The 22,337-nt window shown below is 38.5% G+C and overlaps 1 protein-coding gene across 1 annotated transcript in view; it reads left to right on the forward strand.

Moving 5' to 3' along the window:
• Positions 1–22,337, forward strand: part of ADAM12 (ADAM metallopeptidase domain 12) — a 510,388-nt gene that overhangs the window by 387,045 nt on the left and 101,006 nt on the right. The window contains exons 12-13 of the mRNA XM_053692967.1: positions 16,290–16,398; positions 16,585–16,783. Of these exons, the coding sequence (XP_053548942.1) occupies positions 16,290–16,398; positions 16,585–16,783 (308 nt within the window). The remainder of the gene's footprint in view (positions 1–16,289; positions 16,399–16,584; positions 16,784–22,337) is intronic.

Here is a 22,337-nt window from a genome sequence, read left to right on the forward strand (position 1 = left end):
CACTGCCAAAGGCATGAATAGCCCAATATTCAGCTGAAAATAAATGCAAATGTCTAGTATGCAGCATCACAAGCTAACATGAATCTTGGCCATTGATTTAGTGGAACAGTTTACAGTTCATATAAAGTACATCTTATCTTGGGTTCCTCTGAGGGACACATGGACTGCTATATATGGTTCTCGTTCCTGCATAAAAATCCATCTTCAAACTACACAATCTACTAGAAAAAGGTTTTCTAATGCATTTGGGATATCACTGCAGATTCCACTTAAATACCTTGCTAAAAACAAATGAGAAACCTGCAAAATGCCATACAAAACACAAGTCTTTTATATGATTTGGTAGTAAAGCAACTATGTTATTTTTCCAGCATGTATAAATTCCTTAAATAGTAACTAAACCTTTTACCTTTTGACTTTTTTTTAAGAAGCCTAAAGCATCATCATTGAACCTAATAAAATCTGCTCTTATGTCTTTTTAAATTTGGGTCCAGGTATACATCTGTACAAAGGCATTAATTCTACAAAAAAACATAGAAATGATGACATTGAATACAGAACTGGTGTTACCGGGTTTTTCTATACATTTCTTTCATCTTCTTTTCGTAAACCTGCTTTTGTGCCTTTATACATATACTCTTTTTAAAGCCAGTCAAGAGAAAAATTATAAGATTGTTCACTGTAATGAAATAAGATTGGCTAAATCTTTTCTGTATAAATTCCATGTATAGCCGGCAACTTATTCGTGATAGGAAATAATCATTTGACAAACTGTTTCCAAGAGAGCAAAGATTATTCCATTATTGCTGATTTCCAATCAATATAAAAAGCTATAAAAAGTTACTTTTGTCTTCATTTCCCAGGGGCTATAATTGTTCTATACTTTTCCATTGTTTGATCGTCATTGGATATTAAATTGACAGTAGCATTCTGCTCTTTATTTTCCCTAACCAGTTATACTTTAACAGCCTTTACTGAATGCTAGACGTTCTTGCATTGTTTTATGGTTAAGCTATAAAGAAAATGTGTTTTTACAAATCCAGAATGTGTATAAAATACGGCATATTAAAAGCAGACTGTGCTTTGCATTTTTGTCACACACTGACCATATGTTAAAGGGACACTAAACCCATTTCTATAATGGTTCAAATAGAACAGCAATTTTAAGCAACTTTATTAAATTTTCTTCATTCTCTTTATATCTTTATTTAAAAAGCCGGAATGTAAAGCTTAGGAGCCAGCCCATTTTTGGTTCAGAACCTGGGTTATGCTTGCTTATTGGTGGCTAACTGTAGCCACCAATAAGCAAGCATTATCCAGGATGCTGAACCTAAAATGGGCCAGCTCCTAAGCTTTACATTCATGCATTTTAAATAAAGATAGCAAGAGAATGAAGAAAAATATGATATATAATAGGAGTAAATGACAAAGTTGCTTAACATTGCATGCTCTATCTGAATCTGAATGAAAGAAAAAAAATTGGGTTTAGTATCCCTTTAAGGGGTATTCTAGATACACCACTAAAGGGTTAACAGATTTCTATATATTTCTATGTTTAGAATTAGACATATGCATTGGGTTTCGTCACGAATGCAAACTCGTAATGAAACAGGGATATTCATTTGGGGACGAATATTATGGACACATATTAACACATAACTATATATGTATATGAGCATAAACATATTTTTAAAGTAAATACACAGTCCCCATAGACTTCAATGTAAAGGCACTTTTCAGCGCTGTTTATGTTTCTAACCCACATCCACATCCCCACGGGAGCATTAACCAGCCACTTGCAATGGCTGGTTATTTAACAAGCCCCCGTAAACATGCAAATTTGCCTCTTTACAGGCGCACGTTAAAATAGTGTTTCACTTGTAATCTGGCCCTGAATCAATCATTGCTTGAATGATGTATTCAGAGAAAGATTAGCCTGAGAATAATTTGTATATGTATATTTTCAAAATAAAAAAAAAAATACGGGTAAAGTTAATGTCCATAAAGCAGTTGGTTTCTCCATATTGTAACTTAGGTTTATTCTTCTGAGACCAATTAGGAATTATTAATGGCTTACTAGAGTGTGCAACCAATGACTGTGTGGAATATAACTGTCTGCACTTCCATGTTTAACATGAACTGGAAAGCCCACAATAATCAGAATTATATTACCGGAAAGGAGAACCAAATAAATAATGAAAGTATATTGCAAAGTTGTTTAACTACATGTAATTAAACCATTTATATTAATATCTTGAGGTGTTTAATGTCCCTTTAAAGGAGCATTATGTTGTTTCTTTACAAATTTCATAATTTCCTTCAATTTTCCGCCCTCATGTTACATGTGACAGCCATCAACCAATCACAGACTCATATACGTATGTACTGTGAACTCTTGCACATGCTCAGTAGGATCTTGTGCCTCAGAAAGTGCGCATATAAAGAATGCACAATTTAATAATGGAAGTAAATTCAAAAGTCTCTTAAAACTGCACTCATTTTAACTTTAGTTTCCCTTTAAAGGGACATAAAATTGCAGTAGTAATGTGCTTGGACATTTTACTATTTCACTGCAGAGAGGTGTCAAACATAAACTCCACTGAGAATGAGAATGTGGTATATGTGAGTAACCACTAGTCACCAACCATATCCAGCACAGCTGCGGAAGAAGAAGCTTTAACTTTGTTAATAAACATGTGAATGTGGACTCAGTTAAATGTAAAAAAAAATACATATTTTTCCTTATTTAAAAAAATATTAAAAGACATTTTGTGCTGCTGCTGACGTGTAGCAGTAGCACTAGCTACTTCTAGAAATTTAAGCTGCTGTCCAGCTGCTCCTCTGCTGTTCTGAAGATGTTTTCCAATAGGAAATAGCAGACAATTAGATTTTCATTTATAAATAGATCACGATCCCATGAAGGAATATTAGATTAAAGGGAAAATTTTTAGTGACTAATAATTCATCCAACACAAATATTTTCTCTGTGCTCATGTCTAGATTGTTATCTCATTTCAGTGGTTAAACACATGAATAGAGGCAAACAGTAGTTCAATAGTAAAGTCCTCTAGCACAGAAGAGCATTTTATTATCGCATTTCTAATGTCCCTTGGAAATGTTATTTCTTGTTAATAACACAAATATTTCTCAACTGCAAAAATAAATAAAAAATAAAATAGAAATTTAGATCCTCCTGACAGAGTAGTTGATAAAATTCATGTAAATGTCGTTTTTATACAATAGCATTTATGGGCATTTTGTGAAACTCCATTCTTGCAGTTTTTAACTAGACTGAAATTAATATTTCTACCTTTCCTACCATTGATTTTATTACTGGTTTACAAATGATGTTCCCAGCAGAAAGCAACAATAAAATGAGACATAACTTAGTGCACAAAATTAATTTAACATTCTGCCTTTCCCCAGGATAGTCACTTTGTTTTGATGCCTCAGTAATTTTTTAATTCCTGCCTGTGGTTTAATATTGAAAATAAACATTTCTAGGTCTCTGTGTATTAAATGATTTTAAGAAATAACAGGTTAGTGGTTATGACGTACCTGCAATTTATACATATCTGCCTGTGTTGTATGAGGCTTATATTTTTGTCATTTTCCTTAAAGATATATGAAAGTGCAAATGGAAAAAAAGCTATAATTTGTACTTGTACATAACTATGTGCTTAGTCCTTGGAAAGAGGTCAAACACATAATTAAAGGAACAGTAAAGTAAAAATTAAAGGGACACTTTCATGATTCAGATAAAGAATACAATTTTGAACAACATTCCAATTTACTTCTTTAGTAGTCTAATTTGTTTTGCTTCATTTTCTAGATATCCTTTGTTGAAGAAATAGCAATTCACATGGGTGTGCCCATCACACAAGGCATCTTTGTGCATCCACCAATCAGCAGCTTCTGAGCCTATCTAGATATGCTCTTCAGCAAAGAATATCAAGAGAATTAGGCAAATTAGATAATAAAAGTAAATTAGAAAGTTGTTTAAAATTGCATACTCTTTCTGAATCATGAAAGAAAAAAATTTGGTTTCATGTCCCTTTAAACTTTCATGTTTCAGATAGAGCATGCCATTTTAAAGGGACATTTTCCTTTTGTGATTTAACAGGTTAAAACGTTTAGTACAGATGCAAAGTTTTAAATTTAAAATACCTAATTTAAGTGCATAATATGAAATACTTTGGCCTAGATTTGGAGTTTGGCGTTAGCCGTGAAAACCAGCGTTAGAGGCTCCTAACGCTGGTTTTAGGCTAACTCCGGTATTTGGAGTCACTCAAAATAGGGTCTAACGCTCACTTTTCAGCCGCGACTTTTCCATACCGCAGATCCCCTTACGTCAATTGCGTATCCTATCTTTTCAATGGGATCTTTCTAACTCCGGTATTTAGAGTCGTGTCTGAAGTGAGCGTTAGACATCTAACGACAAAACTCCACCCGCAGGAAAAAAGTCAGTAGTTAAGAGCTTTCTGGGCTAACGCCGGTTCATAAAGCTCTTAACTACTGTACTCTAAAGTACACTAACACCCATAAACTACCTATGTACCCCTAAACTGAGGCCCCCCCACATCGCCGCCACTCGATTAAATTTTTTTAACCCCTAATCTGCCGACCGCCACCTACGTTATACTTATGTACCCCTAATCTGCTGCCCCTAACACCGCCGACCCCTATATTATATTTATTAACCCCTAATCTGCCCCCCACAACGTCGCCTCCACCTGCCTACACTTATTAACCCCTAATCTGCCGAGCGGACCGCACCGCTACTATTATAAAGATATTAACCCCTAATCCGCCTCACTAACCCTATAATAAATAGTATTAACCCCTAATCTGCCCTCCCTAACATCGCCAACACCTAACTTCAATTATTAACCCCTAATCTGCCGACCGGAGATCACCGCTATTCTAATAAATGTATTAACCCCTAAAGCTAAGTCTAACCCTAACACTAACACCCCCCTAAGTTAAATATAATTTTAATCTAACGAAATTAATTAACTCTTATTAAATAAATTATTCCTATTTAAAGCTAAATACTTACCTGTAAAATAAACCCTAATATAGCTACAATATAACGAATAATTACATTGTAGCTATTTTAGGATTAATATTTATTTTACAGGCAACTTTGTAATTATTTTAACCAGGTACAATAGCTATTTAATAGTTAAGAACTATTTAATAGCTAAAATAGTTAAAATAATTACAAATTTACCTGTGAAATAAATCCTAACCTAAGTTACAATTAAACCTACCACTACACTATCAATAAATTAATTAAATAAAATACCTACAATTATCTACAATTAAACCTAACACTACACTATCAATAAATAAATTAAATACAATACCTACAAATAACTACAATGAAATAAACTATCTAAAGTACAAAAAATAAAAAAGAACTAAGTTACAAAAAATATTTTTTTTTTACAAACATAAGAAAAATATTACAACAATTTTAAACTAATTACACCTACTCTAAGCCCCCTAATAAAATAACAAAGACCCCCAAAATAACAAAATGCCCTACCCTATTCTAAATTACTACATTTCAAAGCTCTTTTACCTTACCAGCCCTGAACAGGGCCCTTTGCGGGGCATGCCCCAAGAAATTCAGCTCTTTTGCCTGTAAAAAAAAACATACAATACCCCCCCCCAACATTACAACCCACCACCCACATACCCCTAATCTAACCCAAACCCCCCTTAAATAAACCTAACACTAAGCCCCTGAAGATCTTCCTACCTTGTCTTCACCCTACCAGGTTCACCGATCCGTCCTGAAGAGCTCCTCCGATGTCCTGATCCAAGCCCAAGCGGGGGGCTGAAGAGGTCCATGATCCGGCTGAAGTCTTCATCCAAGCGGGAGCTGAAGAGGTCCATGATCCGGATGAAGTCTTCATCCAAGCGGGAGCTGAAGAGGTCCATGATCCGGATGAAGTCTTCTATCAACGGCATCTTCAATCTTCTTTCTTCCGGATCCATCTTGCAGACCTCCGACGCGGAACATCCTCTTCTCCCGACGCCTACTAGCCGAATGACGGTTCCTTTAAGGGACGTCATCCAAGATGGCGTCCCTCGAATTCCGATTGGCTGATAGGATTCTATCAGCCAATCGGAATTAAGGTAGGAATATTCTGATTGGCTGATGGAATCAGCCAATCAGAATCAAGATCAATCCGATTGGCTGATCCAATCAGCCAATCAGATTGAGCTTGCATTCTATTGGCTGATCGGAACAGCCAATAGAATGCAAGCTCAATCTGATTGGCTGATCGATTCCATCAGCCAATCAGAATATTCCTACCTTAATTCCGATTGGCTGATAGAATCCTATCAGCCAATCGGAATTCGAGGGACGCCATCTTGGATGACGTCCCTTAAAGGAACCGTCATTCGGCTAGTAGGCGTCGGGAGAAGAGGATGTTCCGCGTCGGAGGTCTGCAAGATGGATCCGGAAGAAAGAAGATTGAAGATGCCGTTGATAGAAGACTTCATCCGGATCATGGACCTCTTCAGCTCCCGCTTGGATGAAGACTTCAGCCGGATCATGGACCTCTTCAGCCCCCCGCTTGGGCTTGGATCAGGACATCGGAGGAGCTCTTCAGGACGGATCGGTGAACCTGGTAGGGTGAAGACAAGGTAGGAAGATCTTCAGGGGCTTAGTGTTAGGTTTATTTAAGGGGGGTTTGGGTTAGATTAGGGGTATGTGGGTGGTGGGTTGTAATGTTGGGGGGGTATTGTATGTTTTTTTTTACAGGCAAAAGAGCTGAATTTCTTGGGGCATGCCCCGCAAAGGGCCCTGTTCAGGGCTGGTAAGGTAAAAAAGCTTTGAAATGTAGTAATTTAGAATAGGGTAGGGCATTTTGTTATTTTGGGGGTCTTTGTTATTTTATTAGGGGGCTTAGAGTAGGTGTAATTAGTTTAAAATTGTTGTAATATTTTTCTTATGTTTGTAAATATTTTTTTATTTTTTGTAACTTAGTTCTTTTTATTTTTTGTACTTTAGTTATTTCATTGTAGTTATTTGTAGGAATTGTATTTAATTTATTTATTGATAGTGTAGTGTTAGGTTTAATTGTAGGTAATTGTAGGTATTTTATTTAATTAATTTAATGATAGTATAGTGTTAGGTTTAATTGTAACTTAGGTTAGGATTTATTTTACAGGTAATTTTGTTATTATTTTAACTAGGTAACTATTAAATAGTTCTTAACTATTTAATAGCTATTGTACCTGGTTAAAATAATTACAAAGTTGCCTGTAAAATAAATATTAATCCTAAAATAGCTACAATGTAATTATAATTTATATTGTAGCTATATTAGGATTTATTTTACAGGTAAGTATTTAGCTTTAAATAGGAATAATTTATTTAATAAGAGTTAATTAATTTCGTTAGATTAAAATTATATTTAATTTAGGGGGGTGTTAGTGTTAGGGTTAGACTTAGCTTTAGGGGTTAATACATTTATTATAGTAGCGGTGAGCTCCGGTCGGCAGATTAGGGGTTAATGTTTGAAGTTAGGTGTCGGCGATGTTAGGGAGGGCAGATTAGGGGTTAATACTATTTATTATAGGGTTAGTGATGCGGATTAGGGGTTAATAACTTTATTATAGTAGCGCTCAGGTCCGCTCAGCAGATTAGGGGTTAATAAGTGTAGGCAGGTGGAGGCGACGTTGAGGGGGCAGATTAGGGGTTAATAAATATAATATAGGGGTCGGCGGTGTTAGGGGCAGCTGATTAGGTGTACATAAGGATAATGTAAGTAGCGGCGGTTTACGGAGCGGCAGATTAGGGGTTAAAAATAATATGCAGGGGTCAGCGATAGCGGGGGTGGCAGATTAGGGGTTAATAAGTGTAAGGCTAGGGGTGTTTAGACTCGGGGCACATGTTAGGGTGTTAGGTGCAGACGTAGGAAGTGTTTCCCCATAGCAAACAATGGGGCTGCGTTAGGAGCTGAACGCGGCTTTTTTGCAGGTGTTAGGGTTTTTTTCAGCTCAAACAGCCCCATTGTTTCCTATGGGGGAATCGTGCACGAGCACGTTTTTGAGGCTGGCCGCTTGCGTAAGCAACTTTGATATCGAGAGTTGAAGCTGCGTTAAAAATGCTCTACGCTCCTTTTTTTGGAGCCTAACGCAGCCTTTTTGTGGACTCTCAATACCAGAGTTATTTTTATGGTGCGGCCAGAAAAAAGCCGGCGTTAACTACGCGGGTCGTTACCGACAAAACTCTAAATCTAGGCCTTTGTTTCTTCTGCATATTTGTTTATTAATCATTACATATTTTATGGATGTATTTTAAATATTTGTAGTATTCCTACCAATTCACAAATGCTCTGGCTTCAAACACATTCTTTTAAGACATTTTCTATTTAAAATAATATTATTATTATTTTACTCAGGCTTTATACATTAACAAGGGATCCAGGACAGATATACAGATGAGCAGTGTTATGTGTTGAAGTGCATCTTTTTACTAAATCACTGGGAATCACTGGGAATAAAGCTGCAGCGAGAGTAATATGATAAAATATAAAATAAAAAAATATTTATGTAACCACTGCAAATACTTCTTTTGATGAGACAACTAGGAGTAAAGCTATATTGGATTTAGTGCTATCAAACAATACAGATATAATATCAAACATAGAAGTTAAAGAACATTTGGGTAACAGTGATCATAACATGGTCACATTTGAAATCTATTTTCAAATGCAGTGTTTTAAAGGCTTAACTAAGACTTTTAATTTCAAGAAAGCAAAATTCAACGATTTAAGGAAATCATTAAATAATATAAATTGGGACAATGTATTTTCTAATAAAAATACAGAGAATAAATGGATAATATTTAAAAATGTGTTAAATAAATATACATATCAACACATACCATATGGTTATAAAAATAAAAATAAAAAAACAAAGCCGTTATGGCTAAATAAAAATGTGTTAAGAGAAATTAGGAAAAAACGTAGGGCATTTAAATTATTAAAAGAAAATAGTACAGACTCAGCATACAATATTTATAAGGAATGTAACAAAGCATGCAAAAAAGCAATCAAATTAGCCAAAATTGAAAATGAAAAATTAATTGCCAAGGATTCTAAGTCTAACCCTAAAAGGTTCTTTAAGTACATAAATAGCAAAAAATCTAAGAAGGATAATATAGGTACATTAAAATGCGTGGAGGATAGCATGATAAATAATGACAGGGAGAAGGCTGAGGTACTAAACCAGTTTTTTTCTTCAGTATACACAAGAGAGGAACCATTGAATGCTACTTTGGAACAGAATAGAACATGCCAGTCCATACCACTAACTGGGTTTTGTTTAGAGGATATCAGGAAAAAACTGGAAAATATTAAGGTAAATAAAACTCCAGGCCCAGATGGAATACACCCAAGGGTGTTAAGGGAACTTAGCACTGTTATAGACAAACCTTTACTCTTAATTTTTCAAGACTCATTATCCTCAGGCATGGTACCCAAGGATTGGCGTAAAGCTGATGTGGTGCCACTCTTCAAAAAGGGAAGCAGGGATGATCCAGGAAGCTATAGACCAGTTAGTCTAACATTAATAGTGGGGAAGATATTTGAAGGGATTATAAGGGATTATATTGATGACCATATTTGTGTAAACAAGATTATGAGTTCTAATCAGCATGGCTTTAGGAGAAATAGATCATGTCAAACTAATCTAATTAGATTCTACGAGGAAGTAAGTAAAAATATAGATAAAGGGGAATCAGTTGATGTGATATACTTAGATTTTGCAAAGGCATTTGATACAGTGCCACATGCGAGATTAATGCACAAAATTAAGGGACTGGGAATAGCTGAAAATGTTAGCTCATGGATAAATAACTGGATAAAAGATAGGGAGCAACGAGTAGTAGTAAATGGATCATACTCAGATTGGACAAAGGTAATCAGTGGCGTCCCCTAGGGATCAGTACTGGGCCCTGTTCTTTTTAATATTTTTATAAATGACTTGGAGCAAGGATTAAATAGTGACATCTCTATTTTTGCAGATGATACTAAGTTAAGTAAGGTCATAAGGTCAGAGCAGGACGAACTCTCTTTACAAAGGGATTTGCTAAAATTAGAACTATGGGCAAGTGAATGGAAAATGAGATTTAATACGGAAAAATGCAAGGTTCTACATTTTGGAAGTAAAAATAAGCAGGCTACGTATTTTTTAAATGGGACAAGACTTAGCCAAACACAGGAGGAAAGGGATTTGGGAGTAGTAATAGATAACAAGCTAAAGATGGGTGCACAATGCAGGGCAGCGGCTTCAAAGGCTAATAAGATACTAGCATGTATTAAAAGAGGCATTGATTCAAGGGAGGAAAGCATAATTCTGTCATTATATAAAGCCCTAGTAAGACCTCACCTTGAGTTTGGAGTGCAGTTCTGGGGACCAATTGCTAAAAAAGATATTGCAGAACTAGAAAAAGTTCAGAGAATGGCCACAAAGCTAATAAGGGGATTGGAGAAATTAACCTATGAGGAGAGGTTAGCCAAACTGGGTCTGTTTTCTTTAGAAAAAAAGGCGCTTGAGAGGTGACATGATTACTTTATATAAATATATTCAAGGCTCATATACAGAGATGGCAGAAGCTCTGTTTATTCCAAGAAAATTGTTTCTGACAAGAGGTCATAATTTAAGGTTGGAGGAAAGGAGATTTAATCTCCTGCAACGGAAACGTTTTTTCACTGTAAGAGCAATAAAATTGTGGAACTCATTACCAAAGGAGGTAGTGAATGCCAATACCATAGATACATTTAAAAATAGTCTGGATAAATTTCTGTATATAAACAAAATTCATGGATATGATTGCTAGTATTAAATGGGTCACATTTTAATGGGGTTATTTAATCTTAACTGGAGCTTTTTGTAAGTATTTTAGATTTGTATAGGTTGAACTCGATGGACTTCAGTCTTTTTTCAACCTTATCTACTATGTTACTATGTTACATTGAACTAGTTATGTCATCTCCCTGTAAAATGTATAAAGGGACATTAAACATGTAGGTATTGTATTATAAAATATTTCATTACATTTGGCAAATAGGCTGTGTCATATACAATATACATTCATTATTTATTTAGTCCTCTATTCCTGTAATTTAACTCAGAAAATTGTTAGCTTTCCAGTTCCTGTTAAAAGTGCAGACTCCAGACTAAACACTGCTACATTCCGCACAGGCAATGGTTGCACACTTATTTATAACTATCCCTGATTGGCATCAACAGAGAAGAAAACCTAGGTTACAACATGGTGGCAACCCAGTGCATTATGGATACTAAAATATGACACTTATTTTAATATAATTTTTTAAAATACAACTGCATAATATTCTCAGGATAATCTTTGCTTTGAATGTATCATTCTAGCTTGCATTTATTTAATGTTTAATGTACCTTTTCAGTTAAAGGGACATCAGACACCAAGTAGTGAAATATAGATTTTAAAATGGTGGCACTCATGACTAGAGAGAGGTGAGGAAAGTTATCAATACTATGCATATAAAATGTATTTAGTGTTTAATATCTCTTTAAAGAACATCAAACAACATTGTAATATACAATCATTATTTATTTTGCCTGCTTTTGCTGTACAACGCCTCTGAAGGTGTGCTTGTTGCACTACTCCAGAGAGACTGGAATGCCTCCATCACATGGTAACTATGGGGAAATGTAAATAAGCCTGCAACAGTCTATGGGGTTAATTTATGAAGCAGCGGATGGTGCTTCCGACCCACTCCGCTGCTCCTTAACTCGTCCGCCATCTCTGAGGTGGCGGACAGCAATTAGCCCAATCAAATACGATCAGGTTGATAACCACCCCCAGCTAGCGGCCAATTAGCCACGAATCTGCAGGGGGTGGTATTTCACCAGCAGTTCACAAGAATGCTGTCGGCATTTATCGATGTGTGGCGGACATGATTCGCTATCGCGAATCATGTCTGTCCGCACCATGATTCGCTATAGCGAATCATGTCTGTCCGCACCATGATAAATTTACCCCTATATATTGATTGGTTAGCTCAGAGCAACTACTCATTTATTTATGTTTGTAATTAGACTAGCAAATGAGACCAGGAACATAGATTTCACCAGGCTTTTAAACAGTTGTATCCCTGAATTGATTTGCAAAACCTTGTAAACAGTGCTAGCAAAACTGCAGTATTAAAAAAATGACATTACATACTTTGAGATTGTAATATAAAATGCTTCATTTTTCATCGTAAAGCAACTTTGCAATATACTTTCATTATCTATTTTTTTTTATCTATATTTTTTTTTTATTGAGGTTATGAAACAAAACAAGTTATAGTCAAAATTTCCAAAGTGAATATGTTCATACAGCCAGTAATGTTTACATTCAGTACAGACCTCAAGTTTTCAATTATGATAATGCTAGGATATCCCCTTTAAAGTTAATGAAGTTTACGCTAGAATGATATCCCCTAGTGACAAGTGGGGGCCACTCTTGGACCCCAGGATACAGTAATGACCTATACGGGGAATAACTGGGGAAAGAGGACTAATTGGGCCACTCTTGGACCCACTGTATTATAAAGAACAGCAGTTAATTAACCACATTAACTCAAACTTATAAAAGAACGCTGTGGGCTAGTGTAAAAGAAAATAAGAGTACAAGTGTATAACGCTATCCAGCACCTTTGTCTGTGATACTACTGAAAATGGGGCATACAGAAATGTTCACATGTGGGAGCATATAGCAAATATTGTTAACAACTAAACACCATAAAATATGTACATAACTTAGATATTTCCAGGTCAAGGAGATATAGAAAAAACAAAAACAAGAACATTTATCCATGTTTTAGGTAAAGTACTGCCCCTAAGCAAAGAACTGTATGGATTTTTTACTTTATTTAAGAAATATTATTATAGGTCTTCTATAGTGATGGACTCATGGGCTATTTGCTCTGGAAGGCATATGCATGTATATATTAAGTGTACTGTTGGGATTATACACCTAGAGCCTTGTTCTAAAGCATTTGTGATGAACTGGTAATGACAGATCATAGGCTTATGGGTCATAGGGCGCTCCTTTAAATGTGTAATGATCTCCCAGCGGCCATGAGGACCTGTAAATTGTAGGAGTACTAGGAGGATTGACAGCCCATCGAGAATATCTATAGAGGTAACACATATACAAACAACATACTGATATAACCGCCCCATACAAACCTAACAGTGGACAGAGATAAATAGGCAGTTGTGCTAATATAGCTAGTTTAACTACATAAGACTGGCATAATATTATATCAGATATAGTTAACTGTGGTTACATGTTTGTCATAGTGCTGCCTGGAAAAAACATACTAAAATATATAGAACCCCCGGGACTGTGCTGGAACCTGTCGGCCCCCTGTATATGTTAATACTTTCCCAGGAATGCTGAAACGAGTTGAATTGAGGGCTGATTTAACTCCAAGTGCGGGATAGAAAGTAAGTAACGTGTACAGTCCTTACTAGACTTATGCAGTGTGAATAGTTGTGGATTCACAGACCGCATCAATAAATTCCAGGTCTTATGCTTTAATAAGGTTGTGTCTCTAATACAATCTAACTAGCAGGGCAGTTCTAAGTGCTTAGTAATACTGTCGGTATACAGAACAGTGTCCCAAGCTAGAAGATCAGTTCAATAAGGAAAGGCTCTATCCTACCCCTGTTCTCAGTATTCGGCCAGCTGGAAGATATTGGTGTAGCCAAAAACAGGACCATAGCTTCTGAGGAGCGCAACTATCACAGCTCCCTATCTTATCCGATGTGAGTACCTTGTATAGCTGATCAGAGGTTTGCTGTCGATCCTGCAAGTCACAGGGTTGAGCAGAGCGTTGCAGCGGCTTTTTTTGTTGTCTACTCACGGCACTTCCAGGGATCTCCAGGCCCATCTGTTTCAGCCCTGGAACACCACGCTTCCTCTCAAGAGACCCTGAGCAGGTTACAGGACTGTATGCTTCGCCCAATATAAGCCGCTGTACCGGAGGCTGTCGCCGGACACCAGAGGCATCACTCTGATCAGACTCAGTGGTAGTTCCATTGTCTTCTGCAGCCATGGGACCCGGCACCAGGGATGTCGAGTCGTCTCCACCCACAGGGCCAGCCATAGCTGCGGGAGAATTATCATCCAGCCTGGGTGTTAGGGCAAGGTGTGTTAAAGGCCGCTCAGTAGAATCTCGCTCTGGTGGAGTTGTTGCATGCATCCGGTTCTCTCTAACGGCTGTGCACATCTGTGATAGTGCCCCAAAGCTGTCCACAATGAGATCCGACAGGTTCCGGTAATGCATATCAAATAGTTCAGTGATTGAGTCCTCAAAGTGCTGCCACTTTAGTGTCATATTGCTGTTGGCGAGGCAAAGAATAAAAGATATAAAAGTATATCCCCAAGAGTTTTAATTGCTGTTAGGTAAAGAAAGGAAAGGACAGCTTTCAAAGCTGCTATACCCGGATAACTGGGGGGGTTAGGTATAGGCTAGACCCGCTTCAAGGCCTCCACTGCGTACCTCACCGTTCCAGTACTTCAGGGCAGAAGGTGGCTTCGCATTTTAGATCAAACTGTGTAGCATAAGTTACTATACTAGAATAAATGTGTTTCAATCCTAGATGGAGCCATAACTAAGCGATATGCAGTGGATAGATATGCTCAACTCTTCAGCTGCTGAAATAAGCGACCATCATGGCCGCCGCCCGGAAGCATCCCCCATACTTTCATTATTTATTTTGCCACCTTTTCTGTAAATTAAGTCTAAAAATTGTGGATTTTCTAGTCCTGAAAATTGGCTTCACAAGCCTAACCTTGCCACATATATGTCCCTAATTTGCCGTTTGTAATCTTATCATTTCTGCTGAAGCCAAACAATAGATGTTTTGTTAACATAATTACAGTGGCCAGGCCTGTCTTCACCAGACTCAAGTCCGGGTTGGTTCTCCCTAAAATTAGGAAAGTTGTGGGGGGATTATGGCCATTGAAAAAACTATTGCAGCAAACAAAGTGTTAATCTGTACTAATAACATTCAGATTGCTGATATGTTAATCTATTGGAAGACTGCAGAACAGTTTGTAATTACAGTAATTAAGGTGTTTACTGTCCCTTTAAATGAGTTTATAACATCTGTTATTCAATGCAGTGCTTAATTGCTGGATCATACTATGAGTTTATCGCCCCTTTAAATCAGGAGGAGACTAGGTCATCTCTAGCAGGAAGGAGATTAAGGGAAAATAATGTAGCAGGAAACTATATGTACTGTGAATGTAGTCCCTCCTTATCTTCATTTACAAATAAATTAACTGAGTAATGATTAATTGATGAGTCCCTTATGGCCAATCAAAGCTGAAATAGATTTAAGTAGGTTCCGCTCTCCTTTGTATAACTGTGCATAATTCTATGTCTTTGCAATGTCTTACAATTTTACTGTGACTGTAATGGTCTCTCTTTAACCCTTACACGTATGTAAAAAGCCATTAGGAAAAAGAATAAAAGGACAAGCTATCTAGCAGCCTAATGGCAACTAATCACATTTTGTTTAATTCTTTGATGACCCATATGAGCACCAAAATGAAAACCTGGGTTCTAAGGGAAAATACTTTGGTGAAACATATTCATCAGCTAACATAGCTATGAATCATGCAGACATTTTTTGGGGGGAATGAATTTTAAAGGGACATTGTACACTAGATGTTTCATTGCATAACTGGTCATTTATTTAGCCCAAACAGTTTTTTTTTTAATTTATAGTTTTGCTTATTTTTAAATAACATTGTGCTGATTTTCAGACTCCTAACCAAGCCCCAACATTTTAGAAGTAGACTGTTGTCTACCTACTCAAGCTTGCTCCTGTTTGTGTAAAGGGTCTTTTCATATGCTTGGGGGGGGGGGGGTCTGCTTTTTTTTCATTGCAGCTCCTTTCACTGGGTGTCCCTTTCAACAGTGCTAAACTGGGAGCTTTTAAGTAAGTTTTTAAAAGGTTTTATACTGGATTTTTAGATCAGTATCTGTGCATATTCTTCTTTATAGTAGTGTCTATTACATGCAGTTATATGAAAATTGGTGTATATTGTCCCTTTAAGTAACTAATGCAGACAATTATAGTACATAGCAATTCTACTTTCACTTTATTTTAACATAACTGTTATAAGATCAGTTTCACCTTCTCAGGAAAAAAATATATAAAATGAATTGCAGAGCTTTATAAATTAACATAATTATAATTTGCTTATATTTCAGGAGCAAAGCCTGCCCCAAGTATCTGCTTTGAAAAAGTCAATTCTGCAGGCGATCCCTATGGAAACTGCGGCAAAGACCCAGCGGGCTCTTTTACGAAATGTGAAAGCAGGTGAAGTTATGTTTCAGTTCAGGAGGCTAATACTAAGTTAAAGCAATTTTCACTTTTAAACTCCCTACCTGCTAAAGAGGGCTGCTATGCCTTGCAGCCTTTTTTTGAACACCAAGGGGTTAAGGTTTTGATTTAAACTTTTGTATTAGTTCTTGTTTTTTTTATTTTTTTGTTTTTATTTCTTAGAGATGCCAAATGTGGAAAAATCCAGTGTCAAGGGGGGGCAAGCCGTCCTGTAATTGGTACCAATGCTGTTTCCATAGAAACTAATATTCCTCTGCAGGAAGGCCGGAAGATTCTATGTCGCGGCACTCACGTTTATCTTGGGGATGACTTGCCTGACCCTGGGCTTGTTCTAGCTGGCACAAAATGTGAAGATGGAAAAGTAAGACTTACCTAGAACTATTCAAAACAAATTCACTTTGTTAGCTGATGTGGTTTGTCCTCATTAAATTTCTAAAACTGTTTATCATTTGCATGTCCAATGTATTAGGTAGGAAGGTTAAGCAGTAATGTTTAAAAAAGAATATCTTAAAGGGATATTAAACAGTTCTCCTTTAGTAAAAAATAAACCTGTTAAAGTAACATAAAAAGAAACAAAAAGCAAACAACCTTTCTTGGAAAATGTGCACTTAGACATTCTTAGTGTTAGTTACCAAATATCCCGTTTTTCCTGAGGCAGTCCCATTTTTTGGCAGTTTTGGGGCTTTAGAGTTGGTGAGAGTAGGGTACTGAAAAGTGCCTTTACATTGTGGTCTATGTGAATTGTGTGTTCCCAGTAAATATGTATGCATATACTTATATACATATATATTTAAGTGTTAATATGTGTATATACACATATTAACACATAAATATATATGTATTTATATAGTCATATACATATATATTTAAAAATGCTGCAATCACTGCACGACTTACAGCCTTCTCTGCGCGAGGTTCTGATGCCGTCTCAGACAGCATTTAGTTTCAATCTATGTTAAACAGCTTTTAATTCACACTTTTCTATGAAAAGGTCAGTTTGTTTAGATCCTGTTCTTTTATGTGGATGACAGAAAGTGTTTGAGTACAGTCCCTTTAATGAATTAACAGTGATAATCCTCACAAACTTAAAAATATTACATAATTTTTTCTAAGTGCAGAAACAAATTATATCTTTATACTGTAAATAAAATAATGTAATACTTTTTGAAAAACCCTTTTAGATTTTACAAAGAAAAAAAAAACACTTCAAAGAATCTTTAATCTAGCATATTAATAAGTGAGGCTGGGCATGTGATATCGTATTTTAATAAGAATTTCAGATTCCATACAAGGGAGGAACTTAAAGAGACAGTCTACTTATTTGTATTATTGTTTCAAAAGGTAGATAACACCATTAGTGCCCATTCCCCAGCTTTGCATAACCAACATTGTTATATTAATATCCTATATAATAAAAGGCCAAGTATGTTTGTCCGATGCAGTCATGCGCAGTACAGACTGCACAAGGACAAACATACCTGGCCTTTAGGATCTGACAGCAGATCAGAGATCGAGTGCGGAAGTGGCCATTGCAGGGGGCGTGGATGGCAGGAGTGCCATAATAGGGCGAGGCCGGATGGGAGTGCCGTGGTGGGGCATGGCCAGACTGGAAGGGGTCGGGTGGGCGTGGTCGGTGACAGTGGGCATGGCCTGAGAGTGCAAAAGAGGGGGAGAGAGAACAAAAGAGGGGGAAGAGAGAGCAAAAGAGAGGAGAGAGAGAGCAAAAATGAGGGGAAAGAGCGCAAAAGAGGGGGGAGAGAGAAAACAAAAGAGAGGCAGGAGAGAGTGCAAAGGGGGGGAGAGCAAAAGAGTGGGAGAGAGAGAGAAAAAGAGGGGGAGAGAGAGAGCAAAAGAGAGGGGAGAGAGAGCAAAAGAGGGGGAGAGAGAGCAAAAGAGGGTGGAGAGAGAGCAAAATAGATGAGAGAGAGAGCAAAAGAGGGGGGGAGAGAGAGAGCAAAAGAGAGGGGGAGAGAGAGCAAAAGAAAGGAGAGAGAGAGAGAGCAAAAGAGAGGGGGAGAGCAAAAAAGAGGGGGGAGAGAGAGAGCATAAGAGAGGGGGAGAGAGAGAGCAAAAGAGAGGGGGAGAGCAAAAAAGAGGGGGGAGAGAGAGAGCATAAGAGAGGGGGGAGAGAGAGAGCAAAAGAGAGGGGGAGATAGGGGGGAGAGAAAGAGAGCAAAAGAGAGGGGGAAGAGAGAGAGAGCAAAAGAAAGGGGAGAGAGAGCAAAAGAGAGGGGGGGGGAGAGAGAGCAAAAGAGAGGGGGAGAGCAAAAGAGAGGTGGGAGAGAGAGAGCAAAAGAGAGGGGAGAGAGAGCAAAATAGAGGGGGCGAGAGAGAGCAAAAGAGTGGGGGAGAGAGAGAGAGCAAAAGAGATGGGGGGAGAGAGAGAACAAAAGAGAAGGGGGGGAGAGAGAGAGCAAAAGAGAGGGTGAGAGAGGGGGGAGAGAAAGAGAGCAAAAGAGAGGGGGAGAGAGCAAAAGAGAGGGGGGAGAGAGAGAGCAAAAGAGTGGGGGATAGAAAGAGAGCAAAAGAGATGGGGGGAGAGAGAGAACAAAAGAGAGGGGGGAGAGAGAGAGCAAAAGAGAGGGTGAGATAGGGGGGAGAGAAAGAGAGCAAAAGAGAGGGGGAAGAGAGAGAGAGAGCAAAAGAAAGGGGAGAGAGAGCAAAAGAGAGGGGGAGAGCAAAAGAGAGGTGGGAGAGAGAGAGCAAAAGAGAGGGGAGAGAGAGCAAAATAAAGGGAAGAGAGAGCAAAAGAGAGGGGGAGAGAGCAAAAGAGAGGGGAGAGAGAGAGAGCAAAAGAGATGGGGGGAGAGAGAGAACAAAAGAGAGGGGGGGAGAGAGAGAACAAAAGAGAGGGGGGAGAGAGAGAGAGAACAAAAGAGAGGGTGAGAGAGGGGGGAGAGAAAGAGAGCAAAAGAGAGGGGGAAGAGAGAGAGAGCAAAAGAACGGGGAGAGAGAGCAAAAGAGAGGGGGAGAGAGAGAGCAAAAGAGAGGGGGAGAGCAAAAGAGAGGTGGGAGAGAGAGAGCAAAAGAGAGGGGAGAGAGAGCAAAATAAAGGGAAGAGAGAGCAAAAGAGAGGGGGAGAGAGCAAAAGAGAGGGGGAGAGAGAGAGCAAAAGAGTGGGGGAGAGAGAGAGCAAAAGAGAGGGGGGAGAGAGCAAAAGAGAGGGGGAGAGGGAGAGAAAGAGAGCAAAAGAGAGGGGGAGAGAGTGAGAGCAAAAGAGAGGGAGAGAGAGAGGGGAGAGAAAGAGAGCAAAAGAGAGGTGGGAGAGAGCAAAAGAAAGGGGGGGAGAGAGAGCAAAAGGAGGGGGGAGAGAGAGAGCAAAAGGAGGGGGAGAGAGAGAGCAGAAGAGAGGGGGAGAGAGAGAGCAAAAGAGGGGGGGAGAGAGAGAGAGCAAAAGAGAGAGAGGGAGAGAGGGAGAGAGAGAGCAAAAGAGAGGGGGAGAGAGAGAGCGAAAGAGAGGGGGAGAGAGAGAGCAAAAGAGAGGGGGAGAGAGAGAGAGCTTAATAGAAAGGGGGAAGAGAGAGAGCAAGAGGGGGGAGAGAGCAAAAGAGAGGGGGGAAAGAGAGCAAGAGGGGGGAGAGAGCAAAAGAGAGGGGGGGAGAGAGAGCAAGAGAGGGGGAGAGAGAGAGAGAGTTAAAGAGAGGGGGAGAGAGAGAGCATAAGAGAGGGGGAGAGAGAGCGCATAAGAGAGGGGGAGAGAGAGCACATAAGAGAGGGGGGAGAGAGAGAGATAGCAAAAGAGAGGGGGAGAGAGATAGCAAAAGAGAGGGAGAGAGAGAGTGCAAGGGGTGGGACCGCTCTACTACAAAAAATGGCCCGTGTACACAGGCTTTAGGTCTAGTACTTTATAATCTCTAAGAAGCCTGTCAACTAAGCCCTGCAGGCTGTCCCTTATCACAGTGCTTTCTTCAGCTTTTTACAATTCTGCACTACAGCCAGACATTACTAGTTCATGTGTGCCATTTAGATAACATTGTGCTCCCTTCCAATGGAGAATGATAATGGGTTCACAAGAACCAGCACTAATATGATAAAAGGTAAGACTGTAGAAAGCTAAAGAAAAGTAGAAAGTACTGAGATAAGGGGCTTAGATAAAGGTAGTCATAGAGGTAAAACGTATATTAATATAGCCGTGTTGGTTATGCAAAATTGGGGAATGTGTAATAAAGGGATTATCTATATTATTATTAAATAACAATTTTCAAGACTGTCCCTTTAAAATAGGGTAACTTGCCAGAAGCAAGGAAATCACCACTGATAAAGATCCAGCCATAAGATAGCATATAGTACTTGATGTGAAAAAGGGAATCTGGCTAATAAAAATTACATTAGTTTGGAAAAGCAACCATTTTACCAAGTACTTTGTCTGAAAAGAGAGAGGTTCAGTGTTAAGGCAGAAATAATGACTGCTTCACTGGGGCACATACAGTGGAGGCTCCTCAATTTGTTCACATTCGCACGTGAACCCCCATTCAGATGTGAACCCCCATTCAGAAGAAGAGAAGAAAAACAAATTCTGAAGAAAATATAATTTTTCCAATAGCCCCCCTATTGGAAAAATTATATTTAATTTATACCCCCAAAAAAGTTAAAGCAAAACTGTTTTTTGTTGTTAATTTATATATTTTTAATGTTTCCACAATTCCACTGTTTTTTTTTTTTATTTAACCGCACGTGCGTTAGAGCCTACATGCCTGTCTCATTAGCTGCCTGTATATTTTCATGCAGACCACTCCCACTCTCCACCCCATCCCTATACTGGCTTAATCGCACAGTTCAGCCTGTGCTCACGAGCCAGTGAGGTGGTGTTAAGCTGGTCTGGATACGTCATCACTGATCACGTGATGATCAGTCAGCTCCAGAGTCCAGCTCCGCCTCCACCCACTCTCTTTGAGGTGACTGACTGCGAGTGCGCACAGTGTGCTGTGAGTAGGAAATGAGGAATGAAAATTGTTGTTCATCCAGCATGGGGACATGTGCCATGTGTTGGTAGGGACTGGTTGAGAAGCAGCAGAGGACAGGCAAATCCTGCAGCCCTAACAATAGCAGCAGATACACCATCCTTGATCCTTCTGTGACCCAACTGGATTACTAAGGTACGGTGGCTGTGTCAGTGGTAAAAGGGACTGGGAGGAACGTTATCTGCACACTGTTTGCACTATGACACTGCTCTGTTGTCATACTAACAGGCAGGCAGTGTCACAAACACAGGCAGCACACTGTGAGGGAGGCTGGCTGATGTAGAGTAAAAAAATAGATAATGGCTGCACCGGAGGATCCAGGAGGCTTTTGATTGACAGTTTTACAGCCTTGTGACTCCACTGTTTGTTTTTACTACACAAGCCATGTACAGGGGTTAGGTGAGGGGGTCAGATCTGTTTAATGGTTATGTATGTAAGACTACAGCGATACAAAGGGGCTAGCTGGCTGCAAATACAAGTGAGTGAGAAATCCCTGACCCTGTGTGTACTGTGTGAGCTGTATACATGTAAATCACTAACATATTTTTAATACCTAATCTCCCTCCCCCAGTGTGACTTGAAGCTTCTATAACAGTTACTCTGCTAGTACTAAAGCTCTTTAATTTTGCATATTGAAATTCTGCATTGTACTTATTTTGTGTTATTAAAAATATATATATGATGTCATCTTAAAATGTAAGATAAATATTTCTCCTTTCACAACCTCCATTTTCTTTGCATATATTTGCCTGTTTTCTAATGGTTTTAATAAGCTATGTTTCTTTTAGCTTGGCATTCACCCTGCTTCTCTTTCATGATTCAGATAGAGAATACAATTTTAAACAACTTTCCAATTTAGTTCTATTATCTAATTTGATTCCTTCTCTTGTTATCCTTTGCTGAAAGGTTTATCTAGGCAAGTTCAGGAGCAGCAGAGAACCTAGGTTCTAGCTG

The sequence above is a fragment of the Bombina bombina genome, chromosome 9 (assembly GCF_027579735.1).
Source record: "Bombina bombina isolate aBomBom1 chromosome 9, aBomBom1.pri, whole genome shotgun sequence".
Classification (NCBI taxonomy): Eukaryota; Metazoa; Chordata; class Amphibia; order Anura; family Bombinatoridae; genus Bombina; species Bombina bombina.